This window comes from Pituophis catenifer, unplaced genomic scaffold, assembly GCF_029215685.1.
Source record: "Pituophis catenifer annectens isolate HBS135680 unplaced genomic scaffold, rPitCat1.0.hap2 SCAF_2, whole genome shotgun sequence".
Lineage (NCBI taxonomy): Eukaryota > Metazoa > Chordata > Lepidosauria > Squamata > Colubridae > Pituophis > Pituophis catenifer.
In genome coordinates this window covers 255,482,646-255,507,890 of record NW_027256882.1, presented here as the reverse complement: position 1 = coordinate 255,507,890, position 25,245 = coordinate 255,482,646, and the positions used below count along the sequence as shown (strand labels likewise).

The following is a 25,245-nucleotide window of genomic DNA, read 5'->3' as shown; positions in this document are numbered from 1 at the left end:
TCTTAAGTTCTTTTCACATAGTGTCAGGAATGTTAATACCAGGATCTTATGATTAGACTTTCCATAAGGAAAAAGTAGTAACATTACTTATTGCACACAGGAGTTTACAAGGTCTTAATATATGCTTAACAGGATGGAATGAACTGATGGAAAGAAACAACAAATTTCTTTCATTAGTTTTGTCTAAGCTCCTGAATAATAAATCTTAAAAGCTTCAATATTGATTCAAAGAAATGAATGGCTGAATCGCTTTAGAAGGGTCTTAACAATTGGACAAATGCTTCCATGGTTACCTTGTGCTATGTAATGCGGTTGCCCAGCATTGTTGGTTTCCTCCCTCCACTGTTGAAGAAAAATAACAAACTGCAGGGAAGTGCCACACAGGGGGCACATAAACAAGAAGCATCATAAAACATCAAGATCTAGACAATCTGACACAGATATCAGATAAGCTGGTTTTATCTAGTATATTCAAGAAAAAACACTGCATCATCTAAATGGAACCTTTTAATAATTTGTTTAGGCCAATGTATCATTATACTTAAATGTCATTAATTACCACTTAACACTTGACAAATAAGATACTGTACTTTTTCAACTGAAATGTTTCCATTGATTGAAGAGTTTAGCTTCAGTTAATATTTTTACATTATTAATGGTTGAAATAAATTTATTTACAATGATAGAGAAAACTGAGGGAATAAAATCAATTTTGGTTTGCATTTTTATTCCATGTATTAAAGCCTAAAAATCCATGCACTGCAATTGCATTGGTCAGTGAATAAAGTACATTGTCTAATGGTGCTAAATATCTGACGAAAACTACAGTATGGTCTAAATTGGTCTGAATATCAGTTTTAGAGAACAAATAGAGGACTGGCCTGTGAGCTGCCAAGAATATATGACTAAACATTCACAGAATGTGAACTAGATGGTTTTTGGTCAGATCCCTATATGGTCAGAATGAAAAAATCCAGCAAGAGTTACAATACTATGCCTATACAATTCCATTCAGAAGTAAGTCTCATTGCAATTTATGAGGCATGTACCTTGTTAAGTGGATATATTTTTGTTTGGATATAATTTAAAATTGATACAGAGGATGCAAATAATTTAACAGAAAAAAGAAAGGATATTAATATTGTAGTGTTGAAAAAAGCCAAAAATCTATTATACCATCATTTATAAATATTGAAGATAAAAAATAGGTTTTAATGACAATTTTTGCACAATTATGATTAGCCAAATATTTCTTGTATTTTCAAACTGGAAATTATTTCAAGAAGATACCCATTTTTGGCAAGAAATAAATTGACAAACTCAAAGAAAGGGATTTTATAATACTATTTAGCATTATCTTAGAAGTTGGTACATCCTGAAAACTTCTAGCTAAACATTTACTTGCAAACTGGGGGCTGACATTCCCTGAGTACAACTTAAAAACTAAATTTAAAGTTTGCTAAATTAGTGCAATTCATATATCACAATTCAAAACTCTTAATCAGGTTTACTAATCCAAGTGACTGGGTGTAGACATTAAGTGAAAATCAAGCAAATCACGTTGTAGCTTTGTGCTACATACTAACACATTTACATCATTCTACACTGGAGCAAATACATCCAGGAGATCACTCCTAAAGACACAACTCCAGGGCACCCCTCCTCTGGGTCACTTTTTTTATTTTTCCAAAGTGCCCATCTCTCTCAAAGAGGGGCTCTGGGTGGTGTACAATATAATATAACTGATAAATAAAAAAACATATAAAATTAATGCTAAAAATAAAAAAGGGCTAATTTTTAAAATTATAGAATAATGACAGTTAAGCATCAAAGGTGGGGGGGAATCCTATGATGGCCATTTAACATTGAAGTATTACAGGTAGAAGGGGCTCTCAAGGAACTTGCTAACAAGGCTGCAGAGCCAAGTTTTGACCCCTTTGCAGAACACCAAGAGATTGGGGGCTTTCCTCACATCTGGGGGCTGGATGGTCCACAAAGCAGGGGCAGTGGCAGAGATTCTTTAACTACTTCTTTAATCTGCTCTGCCTTGTGAAGTACTAGATGGGATCTGTTGCATCCATCTGGGTGGATTTTTATTGCTAGCACAAAACCGCTTAAAATCAAGTAGCTAGTTATTCTTTCTTCTCCAAGTTTTGTTTCCTCCACCCACATTATTATTTCAAGTCCCTCTTTTCCCATGACTTCATTCATGCCATGCCAATAAAAGGAAAATAGGAAAGCCTTGAAAACAAACAAACAAACTGGAGGCTGCTGCTTTCAGTGTTGTTTTGTCTTTCTCCAAGACTTTTTACATAAAAGTGAAAGGAGTAGTCCAACTACCCCATTTGAACTTGGTTTGTTTTCTGCAGACACAATTCAATGGGGGATGGGACAACTGTCAGAGGGAGATCTTTTTTTTTATAGCAAAATCAGACATTTTAATTTTCATTCTTAAATAGTTGCTGTGGGGAACCTAGGATGAGGAAGGAGTATTATGTTTGTTCACCACCTTGAATTATTTAATAATAGCGAAGGTGGGAAAGTAATAAAGGCAGAATTTAAAAAAAAAAAACTTAAATTGTTTTTAGAGGTGTAAGTTGTCATGAACATCATATCAACAGGACTGTCTTTAAAGTAACTTTAAAGTAAAGAGTATATATTTGAGAGAAAAAGGGACTTTTTCCACCGCTGATTTTTAGTTCTCCATCCGATTTGATGTGAAGCAATTGCAGCATAAATTGCAGTGCTTGTTTCCAACCCCTAAATCTTTCCAGTTTCATTGGTAGATGGTGTTGTCCTAATTTATGAGTGTATTACTTTTTATAGGCAACATGATTTGATTTTTTTTCCTGGATTTGCTGCCATCCCATTTTAGCAAATCACTGAACCTGGGGAAAGCATCCACTGATTGGAGCACTGCTGCAGATAATGGACTGAATTAATGGATTTTTGCCATTCCTCTTACACTAGGGTAGAAATAGCCCAGAGAAAGGGAGGCATCTGTTTATTGGATTTATATATCTCTCCAATTCAATCCATTCTAGGCTGGACTCTCTTAAAACATTTGCCAGACTCATTGGACGTGAGATGAGATTGACATTACTTGTCCAAAGAAAGTTGTCCAAGATAAAGTTAGTACTGTATAGCAGTGGTCCCCAACCTTTTTATCGCCGCGGACCAATCAGCCTTTGATAATTTTACCGTGGCCCGCTGAGCGCGCGCAGGGGTGGGGGCTTTGGGCCACACGTGCGTACCTGCGCGGGGCTCTCTTCCCTGGAGCCTTTGCGCACGGCCCAGGAGCTTTTGCGCACGGCCCAGGAGCTTTTGCGCACGGCCCAGGAGCCTTTGCGCTGCAGCGTTCATGTCCCCCGGCCGCTGCGCGGCCCGGTGCCAGGTATTCCACGGCCCGGCACCGGTCCGCGGACCGGGGGTTGGGGACCACTGCTGTATAGCATAGACCTGAGAAAAGTTAACAACCACAGCCAGATATTCCCGTATTATTACTACAGTATTACATTTATTACTCTTACCCACTGAACACTGTAGGATAAGATGGGGGAGAGCCAACATGAGCAAAACAGAGCCTTGTTAATTCTACTTCCTCCTCCCTGGATAAGATTCTTAAATATGCTAGTTTGGAATGATGGCCTGTCATGAGTATCTAGGCCTGTTTCTTAATCAAAACCCTCTCGAAAGTTGAAAGCCAAAATCTGGAAAAGACTGTGCAGTTTTTCATTTGAAAAATATATTAAGGAAAGCTTTACGTAAGTGAAGCAAAGTTGGTTGATTGAGCTGTGTTTATATTTCTTTGATTTGCAGGCTGTTCTTGAGTTCATAGGCCTTGTTCATAGAGCAGGACCAGAAATAAAATTACAGTACAAAGTTTAAATATTTATGAGAGGAATCATCCAGTCGTGTTCATGATTGTGGCCCATTGTATTTTGCCTGACATTTGTAATCTGGACCCCATGTTTTAAACTGCAGTGCCTTTGGTAAAAAGCACACAGCTGATCAATTGTCTGGAAACTAATCCCTACAACATATTTGATGGAATTGGGTATGTTTGTTTGAGAAAAGAAAACCAAGAGGCTCTTACCATTGATATACTTAAATTACTTTTTCTTACAGACTTAGTGCGGGAGAGAATGAGATAAAATGGGGAGACAGCCATCGGTACAAAACCTTAAAGATCCTTTGCATATGTCCAGATTCTACTTTGACAAGTGGATATGTATTCCCAAATCCACTACTCTGATTTTAATTTCCAAGTGTCCCGAGCCTCCCCAACAGTAGCAAAAGGAGTATAAATGGAAGGGTGAGAACGCCAGTCTGCTCTAGGGAGGCCTCCAACTTCGCTTTAGAATTAAATTCATTGCAAAGCCGGCCTCTTTGAAGAGGGCGGCTGATTGGGTGGCCAAACTCTCCTCTCCCACCAAGCCGGCGAGGAGCAGGAAGAGGAGAGCCGGAGCGGCAGCGCCATCAGACACCCAATGAGGGCTCGCCCTGCGGGCATGCATAATACAGGCGTGTGTGACAGGGAGCTGCGGGCGGACGGAGCGACAGCTGGCTGGCAGGCTGGCAAGCGAGTCCACGGACGCTGATGTCAACACCTCTGAGTCTAGGTAGGTGCTTCGCGAGCGCCTGTGGATGAGAATCCCAGCTCCGCTGCAGAGGAAGTTGCGAAGTTTCTTTTGTTCCCTTGCTTGCCTTGAGACACACACACACACACACACACACACACACAGAGAGAGAGAGAGAGAGAGAGAGAGAGAGAGAGAGAGAGAGAGAGCATCTTTCTCTCCCAAGAGCGGCACCTGTTGCTATGGGGCGAGCGGGCTGCTTGGCTCGAGAGTGAAAGCCGGTCAGCTTTCAGCTCAGGTTGGGGAAAGAAGAAAAGGAAACCTTCCTCCTGGCTGAGCTACAAGCGCGTCAGAACAGTCACTGCCTTGCTGCCCCTTCGGCAGGTAGGGGAGACCGGCGCTCACGGCGCTTAGCGGAGCCCACTGCGGTGGAGTGGCTTGCGGGCGCGTGGCATCAAGCGCCGAAACCGACCTCCTGCAGCTGTTTTCAGGGGGGGCAGCTCGTTCATCTAGAAAAGCTGGCCACAGAAACCTCTCCTATCCCTTCTCTCCCTCAGGCTTGCCCCACCGAAGCCCCTTCCCCCCCCATCGCCTTCTCTGACCTTCGCTCTCCTCAGGCTTGCCCCAACGAAGCCCCTTCCCGCCCCATCGCCTTCTTTATCCCTCGCTCTCCTCAGGCTTGCCCCACAGAAGCTTCTTCTTCTTTCCCGCCAAAACCTCCTTTTTATATCGCCTCCCCCTCTTTTGTCCTACGGGCATGCCACCCTCCGGGGCTCTGGCGGAGCTCCGTCATCCGTCGTTGCCCCAGTCTCAACCCAGCCACCCACCCACCTGCGGCCACCCTCTGCCCAGCTGATCCCGGGACTTCAATCCCGCGGCTCCAGCTGACTTCCCTCAAGGCCTGTGTGTGCACTGCCGCCGGCGACAGCGGAGGCAACCAGAGCTCCGGACTTGCACGTCCTGCCGCCGGCGACAGCGAAGGCCACCGGAGTCCGAATTTGCACCACTGTACCTGCAGAGCTCCAGCACTGCTGCCGCCACTTCGGATCAATCCCCCCCCCCCCCAAACACACGCTACATTCCTATCATTGCTCTCAGGTGAAATGCATAGAGTGGAACCTCCCTGCATCAAACATGAGATTTTTATGGGGTGAGGATGTCTTCCCATTTTGCCGTTTCCCTCTTGTAACGCTACCATATTATCTAATTCTTAGCATACTAGAATATCCAGTTAGGAGCTGCACAGCACCTGCTCAGGCATCTTAGAAGCATTGTGGCTATTTATCAAAAAATGGATTATAAGGTATTTTGTTCTCAATCCACACAATTACTGACTGAGGCGAGACGGCTGCAGCAATCAACAAACTTTATTCAGAACGGCAACTAACTTGAAAACAACAACGGCCGCGCTTTTGACAGCTCCCTTTTATAAGAGCTGTCAACGCGGCCAACCAATCACAGAACAGAACAGAACAGAACAGCTAAACCATTTGGGCCAGTTGCTGGGGGGGGGGAATCCTTTCGGCAGATTTAATATTCAACATAAGGGATCATATTGCTAATAATCTGTCATTGCATCATCCAGATAAATGGTACTTCAGCTGCATTCTTGGTGCAATTTGCTACATGTTCCTTGTGACATATCTATCCTCAAATAAAGAGGAAAAGGGGGAAAACAAGTACTACATGTATATACCAATAGTGAACAATAAAGTCTGAACCTTATTCACTGCATATATTCAAATATGAGCCCTAGTAGCGCAGCAGACTAAAGCACTGTTATTAACATCAGCTGCCTGTAATTACTGCAAGTTCAAATCTCACCAGGCTCAAGGTTGACTCAGCCTTCCATCCTTTCTAAGGTAGGTAAAATGAGGACCCAGATTGTGGGGGCAATAAGCTGACTTTGTATAAAAAAGTATACAAGAGTATGAAGGCTATTGCTTAACGCATTGTAAGCCGCCCTGAGTCTCCGGAGAAGGGCGGCATATAAATCAATTTTTTTTAAAAAAGTTTCCTATTCTCCCTAAGGCTTCAACTCTTTATCACAGATGCAGTATTACACTTTGAAGGCTAAGAAGCATGTAACTTACTAGATGTGAAAGCTGTAATTTGTGTAGTGTGTCACACTAGATAGAGCTTGTCTCTTTGAATGAACAAAATAATGTGTAAGATGGTTAGGTTTTGTTGTAATTTCCTGATTTCATTAGAAAACTAAATTTGAATTTCACCTACATAAAAGTCCTGGGATCTACAGCCCAATCTTTTACTCTGCAATGTATTCAACTTAGTTCAATGATACTATCTAATATATGTTTACAGGATCATATTCCTAACTGCTTAATTTTGTTTTGGTCACATTGTGTTGAACTTTGATGCATGTTTCTCACAAAGAAACACTATATATTAAGTTCTGAGCATATGTATATATGAATACTTAAGCATTACTAAAATTGCTTATAAATGTTATCCAAGAGGTTATTACCAGGTCATGAGGATGACAAGTTCTAAATTTGTTCTTTTATGCTTGATAAAGAAATGTATTATTTTACCTGACTGTAAGTTTGAACCAAGTTTTTATTAGAGTATTTTCACAATCTGATCAATATCTCAGATAACACTCAGATGAAACAGAATATTAATTTGTCTTTATTGAAATAAAATGGAAAAAATGAAGTATGGAAAATACTTTAATTAAAGCAAAAATTCTTATGTGGAGAAATGGAGTGTTAATAAGCAGTTGTAAATTCAACTAAAAGTTAAATATCAGATTTCTATTGAGATTGGAAAGAGGCTGATAAAATAAATCGTTAAGACTTTGTATGCACTTTTAATTAAAAATGCAGACAACATGAAACATTTTGTTTCACTGTTTAATAACAAAAGCACATAGATACAATTTTAACCTGCAGCTAAAAAAATACGGCAGGGACTGTAATTAAGGAAAACTTTCCATTCCTGGAAATAAGTCTAAGTGAACTTAATGAGTCTAACTTTTGAATAGACATAGCCTTGTTGCAAATATTTAATGTGAACTGTATTATACCTGAGTTAGGAATAAAACATATTTTCCTCCATCTAAATTGTTTAAGATTAATCATTTGGAAATATGGGAGCCTATGTCATTTAGTTAATTTTTAGATTATCATCAACTTCAGGAAAAAAATGTTTTTCAAAGCACAAATCAGATGCATGTAAATTATGTGAATATCCTGTAACATAAAACTGACTACCTTGATGAATAGTTAAATATATATGGCTTTGGGAAAGCACCCATAAATGATATTAATGGAATTCTTTATTTCTTAAGATGCTGACAAAGATAGAATTTTGATGTGTTTTGAAAAGTTTAGTATGAATTTGGATAATATATTTGATATTTCTCATCAGTATCCATTATACAAATATCATTTTAAGAGAAGATACAGTATAGTGATATATATATATATAGGCAGAAGCAATAATGTTCTTCTACGAAGAAGCAGTTTGTTAAACTTGTCTTCAGATTTATATATTTGGGATTGTCTGTTGAACTATGTTTTATATATAGAAAACTAATATAATCACAAATTATTCTCGGTGGGTATGTATCAAACAAAACTGATTTATGATATTAATATATATTAATTCTGGCTTGGGCTAAAGAGAAAATATCTTCTCTCACCGAGTACATTGGCTCAATATAATGAATGTATTTCATTGTTAAATTTAACTTGACTGCTAGAAAATTATTTTACATTACAGTATGTATTATGTATGCCCAATTTTGCTTGAGGAAATGGCTTCTGAGATTGGTTAAAATAAATGTCTTCGTTGAATTACAACTGTTACTTCTATAAAAAAGGTCTGTCAGATCAAAATAAATATAAAATAAGGTCTGTAATAAACAATTTTACTATAATAATCCAAAGGTTTATGTATATGCATTACAATAAGAAAATTTTATATAAGTAACCTTACTCTTAGAATTTATTTATTTATTTATTTATTTATTAATCTTTGAAACAAGAAATTTTGAATAATGGAAATTCTCATTGTTTGAATTGCATTCATTGAAAATAATTTGCACAATATGAAGGCTTAAAAGACTCAGGGCTCATTTAAAAATGATTGAATAATGCTAAACATGTCACAGTTGCTTCTAAACAAAAGAGGAGGAAAAGCACATTTTGGAATATTGGCATTTCATCCAACTGTTGAAAATTGCTTTGAGTTTCAGAGCATCTGTAAGTTTATGCATGAAAATATTTCTTCAAAATATAATTCCCCATTTGCAGTATATATTAACACAGTAATATAGAACAGGATGGTGTACTGCAATTTGCTTAACATCCGGTTCCTAATGTATTGTTGGGAGTATTTTTCTTCAACTGCTATCACAAAGCTAAAGTATGTTAAGGTCTGAAAAAGTTATGCTCCATCAATATTAATCAGATTTTGCTAATTTATGACTGATGTCTCATTTGACCCATGAATTGCTCTTCTTTCTCCTTGCAGCAATGCAAAGTTACTCTGGGCTGCTCAGAGCTTTAGTGGAGATTTAACATGGCCTTAATTCAGCCATCTGTTACACATTTGGCAGACCAAAGTGATCTGAAGCAGTAGTCAGAACTTTAGAGATTTCTCACATGTTTAGAAGTTAGAGAAATCTTTTGAATCATTCTTTACCAGACAATGATGTAGAACAGAAAGGAAAAAAAAAGAGAATAATTCCCATGAAGTTGAGGCCTCACTGTCTGCCTTGAGCAGTCCTGAAAGGCAATTAGCATTTCAACCAGCCAATTTAGTTACATGCAATGAAGTACTCGGGCCTGTAATTTGCTTTTCTCAGCTTAGTGCTGTTGAGAACTAGACCTTGTGTAATCCTCTCAAAGTACCTTTATTTCCTGCATGGTTATTGTTGCTAGCCTTAAATAATTAATCAACAAAGAGGTTTCCTTGTCTTGAACTCCAGGGGTGCCATGAGGCAGGAGAAGCAAAGTAGTTGGCTAATAAGAGAATGATTATAATGATTAAATAGTAGTTATTAAATTGTGGACTAGATTACAAGATTTAGTAAGGCACTAAAAAAACACCAGTGATAAGAAGGTGGATATTTTCCAGATAACATTTCAAGCCTATATTTTCTTCAATAAGCTGCAATGCACAATACAAGCACATTACAGTTAAAAATCAAAATGGGCAAATGAGGCAGTGCAATTAGTAAAAATGAATGGAAAATATAAAATGTGATTGCATCTTAAGAAAGTCAGCAAGATGAAAACCTTCACTTTTTTTAACATACCGGTAATTGAATAAACAAATAAAATTTGAATACATTTCTTTGAAGTACATTAGGTTTAGAACTCCTGAATGCAACTACTAGCATTTGATTATACTTGCACAATTGCATTGTACTTGATAATGAGCTATGGCACTTAGCAAACATTTAATATATGTTTATTATAGAACTGGGTAATGAAACGTCTGAAAACAAACAAGCTCAGAGAATACCAAAGACTCCAGATTTAATATGAATTGTGATTCATATTATGCTTATTCATTTGGAAAGAATTAATTAACAGAATGTTAATTCTTCTGTTAGACAAATAGTTCTAGTCACGTCTTGCATAATGGAATGAAATATTATAAATAATTGCACATAGAATTTTAGGGGACGGGCACCGTTAGCCACTTGTAGTCTTTTCTACAGCTGCTAAATACAGCAATTGGAAGGTTTCCTCCATTTTAGTAACATGCTGGGGAGAATCAGCAGTCTGCCCCATTTACCATTTATGTGTATTTCATGTAGCATACCATAGCAGTCATTGCTTCTTTACGAGCAACCTTAGGAATCCTGAAATGAGTACATATTTTAAATAAGATAATTGGTTTGGATATTGATAAATTAATTTTTGTTCGAAATAATATATCTTTCATCTTTATCATCTCAGCATAGTTCTTCTTGGTGTTTCATTTTAGAAGCTACTGTAGAGTCAAACATGCCTCTACCATGAGATACAATCGTTGTGTTCTGTTGCAAGCAAATAAATTGAAATTATGACAGAATAGCAGTAGTGATCAACTATGCTACTTTTTAATCTTGCACTATTACCTGATAAATGACTGATTCTTGGAGCATCAGTTACTTAGAGAGTTACTGATGGTTTCCTGGGAAGATTGTGTTAAATTTCTGATAGAAAAATGATAACAATAAAACTGCTCCATGGACATTATAAAATTGTCTTTCTAAAGTTAACAAGAGAAAATTATTTTGTATAACTTGCCAGCTTTTATATATTTTCATGTATATAAATCCTAACATTCTGGAGATGTTTTTTCAGCTACCTTCAGCAATTTACGTAATGCACAAATTGTTTGAAATTACTTAATACAATGCATCCTATTGAAAATGTAGAGTTTATGCTCTAGTCTATAACCAAATATGGTATATACCAGAGGTGGCATTTAGCAGGTTCTGATCAGTTCTGGAGAACCGGTAGCAGAAATTTTGAGTAGTTCGGAGAACTGGTAAATAGCACCTCTGACTGGCTCCACCCCCATCTATTCTCTGCCTCCCGAGTCCCAGCTGATCGGAAGGAAATGGGAATTTTGCAGTAACCTTTCCCTGGAGTGGGAAGGGAATGGAGATTTTATTTATTTATTTATTTATTTATTTATTTATTTATTTATTTATTTATTTATTTGTTGTTTATATTTATATACCACCCTTATAACAGCCAACAGATAAAACACAAGAAATACAAAATTTAAAAACAGTATTAAAATCCAATTAAATTAATTTGGCCCACAATTAAAAGCACCCCTGAATTAAGACCCATAATTAAACAATTTAAAAATTAAAACAATTTTAAAAAATTAGGCCAGCCCGGCTTATTGAAATAAAAACGTCTTTAGGGCACGGCGAAAGGTGCGAAGATCCGGGATCCGCCGTATCTCCGGGGGCAGCTCATTCCAGAGGGTAGGTGCCCCCACAGAGAAGGCTCTCCCCCTGGGGGCCGCCAGTCGGCATCGTTTTACCGACGGCACCCTGAGGAGCCCCTCTCTGTGGGAGCGTACTGGTCCCACAGTATCTTTTATTTTACCCCTGGAGTGGGGTGGGAATGGAGATTTTATAGTATCCTTCCTCTGCCACGCCCACCAAGCCATGCCATGCTCACCAAGCCATGCCCACAGAACCGGTGGTAAAATTTTTTGAATCCCATCACTAGTATATACATTGGTTAAAACTGTAAGCTACAAGTATTTCTTTATGTATGTTTTAATGTGTGAAAATAACAAAGAATCACATGGAATCCTAAAGACCAGAAGATTTATTAGCATATAAACTTTTATGGAAAACTGAAATTGATTGTGGTCCATAACAGCTGATGTAATATCTGTTGCCTATATATAAAGTTACAGCTACATACATAAATCCTATCCTGCTGTAATGATATATAACACAGAGTTGAGAGACAGGACTATATGATGCCTATGGAGTGGTCAGATAAGACAGGTCATAACCTGCAGATGCACAGTGGGTGTACAAGATCGCTTTCTGCCACCGATAGCCTCCCACCGGCCAATACGCTCCCACAGAGAGGGACTCCTCAGGGTGCCGTCGGCCAAACAATGTCGACTGGCGACACCCAGGGGGAGAGCCTTCTCTATGGGGGCACCTGCCCTCTGGAATGAACTGCCCCCGGAGATCCGCATGATTCCCGACCTACGTACCTTTCGGCGTGCCCTTAAGACTCTTTTGTTTCAACAGGCTGGGCTGGCTTAGAAAATGAATTTTAATTGGGTGTTTGTAGTTTTTAATATAAGGGCCAACTTTTTAATATATTTTAAATTGTTTTTAAATTTTGTGGGTATATGTTGTCTTAATATGGCTGTACACCGCCCTGAGTCCTTCGGGAGAAGAGCGGTATAAAAATTTAATAAATGAAATTTAATAAATGAAATGAAAAGGGACCCTCCCTAGCTTTTTAGATTGTAAGGGAGATGGCTGGAGGGTTGTACTTTTAGGCTTGCAAGATTTCTACAATAAAGTAGAATTAGCTCATCTTGTTTTATCTTATTTGTACCCTATGACTATCATTAAGTGCTGTTCCTTATGATTCTTGATGAATGTAACTTTTATGTACACTGAGAGCATATGCACCAAGACAAATTCCTTGTGTGTCCAATCACACATGGCCAATAAAAAATTCTATTCTATTCTATTCTATTCTATTCTATTCTATTCTATTCTATTCTATTCTATTCTATTCTATTCTATTCTATTCTATTCTATTCTATTGTCATATTTCCTATGTGGTTTACCTGGGAAGACTAACATCTGCCAAAGTAAACGATGGAAATATCAAAATTTGGAATTACTGAGGTCAAGAACAGATTTTATTTTAAAAAATTGGAGTACTAGTTGAATGGTTTAATAACCATTAAATGTGCAAATTAAATGGTTTAATAGTTTAATATCCATTACAGGTGCAAAACATTCTCTCCCAGAAACCCTTTACAGGAGGCCTCAACTTTGCTTATGGGTTACAGCCTTTCAAGGCATTTTGGAGTTGTCTAGATCTAATTTTTAAGACACTGTCCATAATTGGAATAATTTTATGAAAGTTTGGTTTAATATATTTTGCCATTTTTCATATGTATATCTATATATAGAGACATATTCATATATGACATACATATGCATATGTATATGTCACAAATAAAATATAAGGAAGAATTTTTGTTAACTGAATAATTGATGTCATGGTTATTAGTCTCTTGTTGCACAGCAGTAACTTTATAGTTTTAGTAAGATAATAGAATTCAAGTACTGTAACTCTAAACGGGGTTACCTTGCTCTACAAGGATTGTGTTTTCAGGTTTATTTTAGCAAGGTATTTAGTATGGGAAGATATTTGCTTCATCTTAGGTAAGTTCTGAAGTTAAAAGATCAGCCACCTTAGTTCTTTAAAGAACAATGACTACATTGCAAATTAATTTGATTTTTCTCATACTTTACAAGGACAGCAATTTATATTCAAAAGGCAAGGTTTTAAGTTCAATTAATAATTTCAAAATTACAAATAAGATGCATTTCATTTCAACAAAAAGTTATCACTTTAATAATTTTTATGCTACCTGTCTTGGCTCATTCTTTACTGAATTTCAAATTGTTAATGATTAATATTAATTTAGATTATCTTCCTGGAAATAATAGAAATGAGAATCTTCTTTGCTGACATGCAATTATTATTTTTGTTTCTGACTGCTACAAAGCTACAAACTATAAATTTACACACAGTCAGCCAGAATTTCCATTTTTATCCACCTATTGAGTTTTTCCCAAGGACTTGAGATAGTTGTTGTTTGATGGTGTTAAAGGTATTATCACAAGATGTAAGCTGTTCCAAATTTTTTTATTATTATTGTTGTTATTTTTTGCACAATCAGCCGGTATTTAGACTGAATTTGCCATTTTTATCTACCTAGGATAGGCAGATATTTCATGGTGTTAAAGGTATTATTGCAGAATGTGTTTCAAGTAAAACTGCCTTTTGCAATTGACTGATGGTGATTTTGTCAGTGCAGATGGTATTCAAGTGACTTTCCAGATGTTCTGGGTTGCACCCAAGATGCCTATTTCTATTAGTATTACCTTTGTTTTCTTTTGCCACTTAAATTCTACTATTTGCAGATCTTTGTGTCTTGTTATCTAGTTTTCTTTTTTATTCTGCTGATTCCAGGTTCTGCCAGGACAACTATTCAGATTTTTTTTTTCTTATCAACAGTTGTTACGTCTGAGGTATTATGTGACAGGTGCTTGTCTGTTTGAATTCTGAAGTCTCAGAGCCCTTTATCTTTTTCATTTTCTATTACTTTGTCTATTTCGTGATCTCACTAGTTCTTGCTTGCAGGCAAATGGTATTTCTTGCAGATATTCCAGTGCACCATTATTGCTAGCTTGTCATGCTGTTATTTGTAGTCAGTCTGTATGTTTTTCTTATTATATGCACCAAAATGTAAAATTACATCTGCTACATCTGATATTGGCCTTCACATTCATCAAGTTCTTCCTGGGAATGTGGATATTATAATGTATCAGTATAGTATATGTGTGGATCCAAGTGGTGTGACCTTTTGTGATTGACGGATGGAAATACATAATAAAACAAGCCCATCATCCATGTTATACATCCAAAATAATGAAATTGATAATCAATCAAACCAATTTCTGGGTAGCCCAGTAAATCCAGTAAATAAGGGAGAGTGAATAAGGGACATGAATAATGCATAATGAGTCCCATAAGACAATTTAATGGCTGAGAAAATAATTCCATTTGTGATAATTCCAGTGGATTTAATATATAGATGTTGATCCAACTAATAAATACCAGAGGAAATCCATATTAAAAAAAACTTGTTTCAAACATTTCCATTAAACATATCAAAATCCTTTTTCATGTCTAGCAAAACTATGTAATAATATTAATTAAATTTGGGTAAGGCAATATTCTAATACACAATGGCAAACCAAAGTAAAGTCCTTAGCAAAATAGATGTACAATACATCTGTATATCTGTATTATATTTAGAATGACTATGATAATTAATACATGCAGTACATTAAGCATTCTCTCTCTCTCACACCCAAAAATCTTCTGACTCCATTACTTCAGATAATTGAAATAAGTTATTAGCAATTAAGCAAAATACCTATAGATTTGATTTTCCACTTCTTTTGTATATATATTTGACTAGCCCACCCTCAAGAAGAAGGCATAACTTCTAAGGGAGAATGTAAGATTCAAGTTTAAAATTTACCTTTTATGCCCCCATTTCACTTTTGCCTTCTTTTGTTTCAGGGATGCCCTCTGTCTGTTTACTAGTTATACTTCTTTTATCACTAATTATCAGTTTGATTTCTGGAGAAACAGAAGTAAAGTTTACAGGACAAACAGAATTTGTAGTGAATGAAACAACTACAACAGTTATACGTCTTGTTATTGAAAGAATAGGAGACCCAGTGAATGTCACAGCAATTGTATCGGTAAGAAACGTTTCCAATCTAATTGCTCTAATAGCAAATATTTATATGGTTTGCTTTCTGAAGTGGAATTTTTTACTTAGAGGCAAGCAGATTCACTTTTTCTTGATAATATGCGAAGGCTAACTTTGATAATTTACTAGAATGAATGGCAGAAATATATGTTATAATCCAAAGGAAATATGTCAGACATAAAGATGTTTATTTTAAGAGTGTGATAAGGTGCGAATGAGCAGAAATAAAATGCATTTGTTTTTAATTTCTGTATGTATATATGTATTGCAGATTCATGGTGAAAATACAGGTGACTTTTTTGATACATATGCAGCAGCATACATATCCCAGGCAGAAACAAATCGAACTGTTTTCATTTCTGTGTGTGATGATGATATTCCAGAGGCTGATGAAACATTTATATTTTATTTGACATTACAGGTAGGCATTATTTTTTCTACATTACATATATACATTCACACACACACACATATACTGTATCTGTCTGTTGTGTGTGTATTGATATTTTTTAAATGTTTTTTCTTACTGTCATTGTGTACAAGCTGTTCTTTATTGTCTCAACCATTCTCTTTAATCTGAGGGGGGGAAACCCTCAATTTTCTTGAGAGGTAATTTTAGAGAAAGTTACACTGATATAAGGATCTTTTATCTTCCTTAATTACAAAGGGAGTCTACCTATCCTTCATTGTTACAATGTCTCTCCAGCAATCTGCAGCCGTACTAGCTTCTTATCTTCAATTTAATATTTAGGAAATTAAAAGTCTTTATGAAGAAAAAGGAGGATGCACAGCCAGTGAATTTGTGAAGTAATGGACAAAAATGGAACCAAAACAAGAATATTAAGAGTAACTTACCACCTCAGATCAGTAAAGCCCCAGAATACTGTGAAAAGTATTTCGCTTTAGTGATCTGAGATGGCTTCTTTGACGAGAGGCAGATGAATGCTAGATTCACCTCCCTCCCTTCTATTTTAGAATAGAATCCAAAGCATTGTAGTCATCACCTCCCAGTCAAATCCCCTCATAACTTGTATTTGAAATATTTTTTGGTACTGATTCCCCACTTTAAATTGATTGTTTTTAAAATAAGAACATTTAAAATTTGACCTTCCTCAATTTCATACTGACCTATAAAATTTTATACCAACAATCTCATTCAGTGTCTGAATTAGATAGAAAAAGAAAATTGAATCCTGATCATTTGCAAGCATCTCTTTACCTTCCTAGCATATTTATCAAAATATAGATTTATTTGTCTGAGATGACAAAATACACATGTCTATAATAACTTAAATCATAGGCAAGTTTATAGTTTGATGTTAACTAAAATAAATTATAAGATTAATTATGACCCACTAAGTTGTTTAAAACGTGAAAATTAGAGTAGTTGATTCTCAATTCAGAAAACCCATTCAAAAACACTGGGGACTTCTTTTTATTCATTTATTATTATTTATTAAATTTGTTTGCCACCCATCTCACCATGAGGTGATTTTCATTCTGTTTTGTTATTCTGACCTCTAGCATAAGGAGATTCAGATCAGTGCATATAGATCACTAGTTAGTATGAAGTAATTACTTAATGAACTTCATTATTATCTAATATGCCTTTACGTTTTTCCTTTAACTAAAGTAAAATTGATCAATGAAATACATAATTGCTTTAAATATAATCAGTGTGATCTCTCTCTATTTTTTAGTCATAACTGCAAAATATTTATTTCAGTAGTGTTTCACACAAAAGCTGTTCAAGTTCTTGAGGAAAGGAATGCATATTTTTCATCTAGCATCTTATTGCTATGGTATCATTAGCTATGATTAATGATTGTCAAAGTTTGAGTCAGACACTTTTTTGTTTAACCAGACTGAGTCTATAGGATTTGAGTTCCATGAAAAATGCTTTTGCAGTATTTCCTTCATTTGAGTAGTTTCCCTGGAATGTGTCACAAACATTTGTTTGCTCTGTAAACACAGACATTAGTTTTCTCCTGTTATATAGATGGGCTTGCTTACCTTGATTTTCTGTTTTGTCTGCCATGTTTGTTTTAGAAGCCGCTTCAAGAAGTAAAGCTTGGATTGCCTAGAGCTGTAACTGTAACAATTTTATCAAATGACAATGCTTTTGGAATTATTTCTTTTGATATGGTAAGTTTTCATTTACTGCATCTATTTACTTAAATTAGAATGATAAGAAAATCTCTCGGACAGAAAATGTGCTTGCTTATTATTTCAGTGTATATCCTTTTCAAATGAAAAATCATATTTAAGTTTATAAATAGAATATATAAATGGAATATTTTAAGCTGCCCAGAGTCACCTACCGTATGTGTGACTCTGTAATTTTCTTTAATAAATAGTGTGAGAAATACTGCAAATTCATCAAGCAAAATCACATCAGTAAGAAATAAATAATAGCACACACAGAACAGCAACAAAACAGAGTAAAAGCCAAACATTTATTTGAATTTTAAAAAATAAATGTAAGGAGCTCTATCAATACAGCATTCCAGAGCTAGTAGCTGTCACCAAAAAAACCCCACTCTTATTTCCCCAGTAAAAATTCCTGATAGTTTCATCTCAGAAAGGAGAAATTTTGTTTAAAATATTTTGAAAATTGACATAATAATGGACATTCAAAGTATTAGGATTGATAGTTTATTCTCAAACCTTAAATCCTAGTTTAGCCATAAATGTCATATCTACTCAGTCAACAGCAGGATGTTGCTATTTGAAAGTTATTTGTATAAATGCATTCTTTCACTATTTAAATTAGCAGTTGTTTGTTTTGGAATTTAAGATTGGATGTTTACAGTTTTCTTCAGCAACCATAGGTCTTCAGCAACCATATCTAAAATTTGTTACTACTGGTTCTGTGGTCATGGCTTGGTGGGGGGGTAATGTGACTGAGTGGGCGGGGCCAATTTTTTTTTTAACTTTTAAAACCATTTTTTCTACAACCTCTTCGGCAAAGAGGTTGTAAAAAATGCTTTCAAAAGGCTCTGATGATCCCAGCTGAGTTGCCTGATCGGCAGAGGCTTTTTTTCTTTTAAATGCCTCTGACGATCCAAGCTGAGTTGCCTGATCAGCAGAGGCTTTTTTTCATTTAAATGCCTCTGACAATCCAAGCTGAGTTGCCTGATCGGCAGAGGCTTTTTTAATCTCTTCAGAGGTTGTAGAAAAAATGCTTTTAAAAGCCTTTGACGGTCCCAGCTGAGCCGCGCGATCATCAGAGGCTTTTCTTTTTTTACTTTTAAAAGCATTTTTTCGGCCGAAGAGGTTGTAGAAAAAAATGCTTTTAAAAGTTAAAAAAAAGCCTCTGAGGATTGTGCGGCTCAGCTGGGCATGGGTGGGTGCAGGGATTTTTACTACCAGTACTCCGAACCACCTGCTTCCATCGCTACTGGATCGGGCGATCCGGTCTGAACCGGGAGCATTTCACCCCTGATACACACACACACACACACACACACACACACACACACACACACCCCTACCTATATTATCCAGAAGGCTGGCAGAAGGCTGCGGAGTGGGTCAGGAGTGGGATGATTCAGTTGGTCTGTCCAATCCCTGAGTCGAATTGTTTTGGCCACGCCTCCTCTGGCCTCCATCGCCTCCAGTTTTATTCGACTCAGTGGTTCTGACCAGACGTCTCTCTGAGTCTCTCACTCCTGATGGAGCTCAACATTTCATTTCTTTGCGATTTCGGCGCTGTGCGAGCTGGCCCCTTCAGTTTTAGGCTGAAAACGCCACCGACGCGCTGACGCTGCCATGCCATCATCAGCTGAGAGGCGGTAGTGGTTTAAGTGCGCTTTGGCATTTCGCCGCTTTTACCCTGCCGGGGGTTGCTGCAGCCGGACGTTAATCAAAGGAAGATACCACCGATCCTTCTGGCTCATCAGCTGAGAGGCAGTAGCACAATCCTGTGAGTTTCGCTTATTGCGCCACCGACGGCTGCTATCGCAGATCTGCTGCAGCCTGTCAGTTTGTCAGCGGCCATTGCCCCCACGTCACCGCCGCCAACGCCGCAGCATTTGCCGCCTCATAGCTGAGAGGTGGATACAGCTATTCCGAACGATCTCTCTCACCGATTCCCGATATATCAGCTGATAAAGAACTTAAAATAACGCTGGATATTTATCCGTTTCGGTACATCGGGTCTTTGGGTGAACCGTCGCCTTCTGAGGCAATTTGACAACTGCGGCAGCCATTTTACCTTTAAAGGAGCGGCATTCCTCGTGGGGCGGCCATTTTGTTAGCGAGGAATTCAGCGGTGGCCATTATACTAATGCAGCAGTTATCCTGCTGAGCGATATTTGTCTGGATTCATAAGCAGCTTCTGGTGCTGGCATTTTTCAGTTTCTGAGACAGCCGCCCAGCATTTCCTTTGTGGGCAGGCCACTGCTGCCACTGCTGAGCCTTCCTTTCCAACATGGCAGACCAGCCTTCTACCAACAAGGCTAAACCTGGCCGCAAGGCCTCATCTAAATCTGCTTCAGGCAGAAAATCTCACCAGCCATCACAAAGTAAGATGCAGGATCTCCAAAGGCGACAGAAAGCATTGGAGCACCACCATCTACAAACGGAAAAGGTCAGAGTTGATCATGAGGACAACTCAATCAGTGCTCCATGTGATCCCCAAGACCAGGGGTTGGAGGATGACCCTGACTTATCCAGGGCCCTATCTCCTGAGACACCGGACCAACAATCTGCCGGCTCTCCATTTGATAAAGACAGGTCAAAGGGGGATCCCTTTGCTTGTTCGATCGCACCTCAGGATCCTCTTCCTGTCCCACCAACAGCTCAACATTCCACCACTTCGGAACTGGAGGATCTTTCTGAGACGCTGCAACAATTGATTGCCAGAGCCATTTCGCATGGCATTGCTGCTGGCATTAGAGAGCATCGCTCTGCTTCATTAATTTCAGAGAGCCTCCATTCTAGGCGTTCCCGAGTCTCTCCTTCTGCCAGCCTAACTGGATCACCTGACTGGTCCCCAACGAGATCAGGCGGCAGCGCTGACCTCAGATTGGATGACGAGCCACAGAGGGATACTGACCTCTCTGATGACGAAGGTGCCCCTCCAGATGTTCCGGCCTTCACGGACTTATTTCCCCAGGGGCTTTTCAAGTCGCTGCTACACAAAGCCAAAGTCACATCTGGTCTTTTGGACTCTGTTTCTGATCCAGCATCGACTTCTGTTTCAACCGGCCATGGTATCTTTTTGGAACCAGTTGCCGAACAACTTTTCATCCCAGCCCCCAAATTATTTACGGATGTCGTCTGAAAGCAATGGTCCAACCCTGTTTACCTTCCTACACCTAGTGGTGCTGACCGTCGTAACTATAATATGGACCCTTCCTTGGCTAACGTCTTACAGGTACCTACAGTGGATGGCCCTGTGGCTGCCCTTTCTTCTCCTTCCCCTTACCTCTCAGGGGACTCATCCGAGGGCCTTAAACCTGAGGACAAGAAATTTGACTTGTCATTTAAGAAAACACACCAAGCCTCAGCCTGGGTGATACAGGCCGCTACTGCGGCATCTTTCTTCTCCCGTTCATCCCTATTATGGCTCCAACAGTGCAATCTCATTTACCTACACAAGACGCCCAGGTCCATCAGGACCTTAACAAAATAATTGCTGCCACTCAATTTGCTTCCAATGCCATGCTCAATGCAGCTAAGTACGCCTCTCGGGCAATGGCATCATCAGTCACCTCGCGTCGCCTGTTATGGCTGCGCCAATGGCCAACTGATCTAAAGCCAAATGGCGCCTCGCTTCAGCCCCATATATGGGGTCTAAATTGTTTGGTGAGTTTCTCGAGCCTTTACTATTTGAAGATAAGGATAGAAAGAAGATACTGCCTTCTGTCACCAGGCGGGCAGATTGCTGGGCTACTCCCTACTACTATAGGCAGCCATCTCGCTTCTCCCCTCAGGAGGGTACTAGTCAGCGCCCGTATTCACAGGGCTCCTTTCTTAGTCAGGATTGGAGTTCTTTTCGGCACAAGCCAAAGTCCTTTGGTCCTCCAAAAAAGGTCGTTTCGTGGAATTGGTAACTGCCAGTTCCGCCGCCAGAAGTGACTCACCCCTTAATGCTCCCACAGAGGGCAGACTGAGCCTCTTTGTAGACAAGTGGACCTGCATTACAACTGACCAATGGGTCCTTCACACCATCGAATTCGGACTTCCATTGGAATTCCTTTCCAGCCCCCCAAACCACTTCGTACCATGCCCTGTCTCCAACTCCCATCACAAGCGCAGGCTCATGGAGCTTGCCATTCAACATCTATTAGATATCAATGCTGTGGAGGAGGTTCCTCCTGACCAGTGGAGACAGGGATTTTACTCAATCCTATTCGTGGTACCGAAACACTCTGGGGGCTGGAGAGCGATACTAAACTTAAAATCTCTGAACACTCACCTAGTCTACAGGAGGTTCAAAATGAACACTCTAAAATCCATTCTGGAAGGGATCAGGCCCGGGGACTTTCTAGCCTCCATAGACCTCTCCGAGGCCTACCTCCACATCCCACCGGCGTTACCTCAGGTTCAGCTACATGGGGCTCCATCTCCAATATTGTGCCCTTCCATTCGGCCTGGCATCGGCCCCGTGCAGCTTCACCAAGGTTCTAGTAGCCTATCTTCGATCCGTCCCGGTACGGCTTCAAGCCTACCTGGATGATATTTTGGTCCAGGCATCCACTCTCCAGAGGGCTCATGCTGATTTAGATCTGACTTTATGGGTTTTGCAAGACCATGGGTTCTTAGTCAACCTACCCAGGAGCCAATTAGAACCTTAAACCTGCCTGACGCATCTCGGCACAATAATCGACACTCAGGCAGGGCAAGTGTTCCTCTCTCAGGAGAGGAGAGACAATCTCTGACTACTGATACGTCAAATCGTTCGGGAACCGACAGTGACCAAGCTCAATCTTTCGAGAATACTAGGGAAGCTGGCATCGTGCATCAACATTGTGCCTTGGGCTCGGCTCCATGCACGAAGTCTCCAGTGGCTCCTGCTACCGCACCAACGGTCAAAAACCGCGGCTTCCCATACCAGGATCAGGGTTCCCCTGTCGGTTCGCCGGTCATTGCACTGGTGGCTGTCCCTGGCCCTAGACAAAGGGTGCATGTTCTCGGACACCCAACCAATCCTCATTACGACAGACGCCAGCCTGTTCGAGTGGGGGGCACACTTGGGCTTGCAAGTAGCCCAACGCTGTTGGTCTCCCTCGGAATCCCAATCCAGCATCAATCTACTGGAGCTACGAGCAATACGCATGGCTCTTCAGACTTTCCAACGGACTATACAGGGGCATCACATTCTAGTCCTTACCGACAACGTGGCGGCGTTGTTCATTGAATTTAGGAGAAAAAATAAGAAGCAGAAGATAATACAGAAAATAAAACATTTTCCCATTAGTGCATTGTTACTTAATAAGTCTTATAAACTCTGGTACTACTCTACTCTTAAAAAATGTTGATATAATGTGTTTACAGGAGGTACACATAAAAAAAGAAGAGAGTAAATATTTAGAATATAAAAAATTCGGTCAAACATTTGATTCGCTGGCAGAGAAAAAGAAAAGGGGGGTGGTAATTTACGTAAAAAAAGGAATTGAAGCAGAATTGAAATTCAAAGATACAAAAGGTAGAATCCTCATGATTGAAATTAAGAAAGGGAATTCCAAGGTATTAATAGTGGGCATTTATGCCCCAAATAAAAAACAGGGAGAATTTTTTAAGAAACTCCATGAACAATTAGTGAAAATGGCATATAACGAAATCTGTATGATAGGGGATTTCAATGGTATTGTGGACCCGGAGAAGGATCACAAGAGCAATAAAGAAAAAAAAAATAAAAGGACAAATCTACCGAGAGCTTTTTTCGAGTTAGTCGATGAACTAGATTTAATTGACATTTGGCGTACCTTGCATCCAAACGATAGGCAATATACCTTCTTTTCAAATGCACAAAAGTCGTGGTCCAGGATTGACATGGCATGGGTTAGTAGGAATTTGGGGTTAGAAATCGGAACAGCAGTAATTAACCCAAATGATTGGGCAGATCATAATCCGCTAGAAATTAGATGGAAGCTTGCTCAGAGGAAATACCAACGGAGGTGGAGGTTAAATGCTAAATTATTGGGCGATAAAGACTGTATACAAAAATTCAAAGAAGAAATAAACTTCTTTTTTAAGGAAAATGAAAACAAAGGCACATCTCGCGCAATAGTATGGGATACAATGAAGGCCTATCTGAGAGGAGTCGCGATTTCATATACTGCACATAAAAATAAAGAAGAAAGGAAGATTCTGGAAGACTATTTAAATCACATAGGAGAATCAGAAAGAAAACTCCAAGATAACCCAGAAGATGAAGCTGCCAAAGAAAATTGGATGATGTGGAAGCATAAAGTAAATATTATGGAGCAAGAAGAGCTGGCACAAAGAATGAAAAGAACGAAACAATATCTTTTTGAGAATACTAACAAATCGGGCAGGTGGCTGGCTTATAAATTAAAAAAGGAAAATGAAAGGGGAATAATCCATACCTTAGAAGACTCTAAGGGCGAACTATTGTCTAACGAGGAAGGAAAACGGGATAGGGTGAGAGAATACTACGAATCCCTATACAAAGAAGAGGAGATACCGGATGACAAAATAGAACAATATTTGATAAAAGCAGAGCTCCCACAAATAACTGAAGATGAGAAAGAAATGCTCAACAGAAAGATTACAATTGAAGAACTAAAAACAGCCCTCTCCAAATTGAAAAATAATAAAGCTCCAGGACCTGACGGATTCCCAGGGGAAATATATAAAAAATTAGAAGAAATACTCCAACCGAAATTAGTAGAAATTTTTAATGATGTATTGTTAGATCAAAAAATCCCAGAGTCATGGAAAGAGGCGCATGTTACACTTGTGCCGAAAGAAGGTGCCGACCTAAAACAAATTCAAAATTACAGACCAATTTCGCTCCTAAATACTGACTACAAATTATTCATGGGTATAATGGCAGAAAGAATGAAAAAGATTTTAAATAATTGGATATACAAAGACCAGAACGGATTTTTACCGGGGAGACAAATTAGGGATAATTTGAGAATCGTGCTAGACACACTAGAGTATTATGAAGAGCACCCCGGAAAACAGATGGCTCTGATCTTTGTTGATGCTCAAAAAGCATTCGACAATCTAAATTGGAAATTTATGATTAAACAAATTGAGATTATGAAATTCGGAACAAATTTTGAAATGATGATTAAATCTATATATAATAACCAAAAGGCGAGCATCCTGGTGAATGGGGATAGGACCAAAACATTCCAAATTAGTAAGGGAGTAAGGCAAGGTTGTCCCCTATCCCCCTTATTGTTTATTTTGGCCCTAGAAGTTCTTCTCCGGAAAATTAGATCTAACGAGGAAATAAAAGGTTTGAAGATCAGGAAGGAGACCTACAAGACGCAAGCATTTGCGGACGACGTAGCTTTAATCCTTGAAGACCCCATAGAATCGGGACCTAAAGTATTAGAGGAATTAAGTAAATACGGAGAGGTGGCAGGCTTTAGACTGAACAAAACTAAAACCAAAGTATTGATCAAGAATACAACTG

The 25,245-nt window shown here is 38.6% G+C and overlaps 1 protein-coding gene across 1 annotated transcript in view; it reads left to right on the top strand.

Moving 5' to 3' along the window:
• ADGRV1 (adhesion G protein-coupled receptor V1) overlaps positions 1–25,245 on the top strand; it is a 303,011-nt gene that overhangs the window by 16,506 nt on the left and 261,260 nt on the right. The window contains exons 2-4 of the mRNA XM_070935769.1: positions 15,428–15,612; positions 15,895–16,044; positions 17,673–17,768. Of these exons, the coding sequence (XP_070791870.1) occupies positions 15,428–15,612; positions 15,895–16,044; positions 17,673–17,768 (431 nt within the window). The remainder of the gene's footprint in view (positions 1–15,427; positions 15,613–15,894; positions 16,045–17,672; positions 17,769–25,245) is intronic.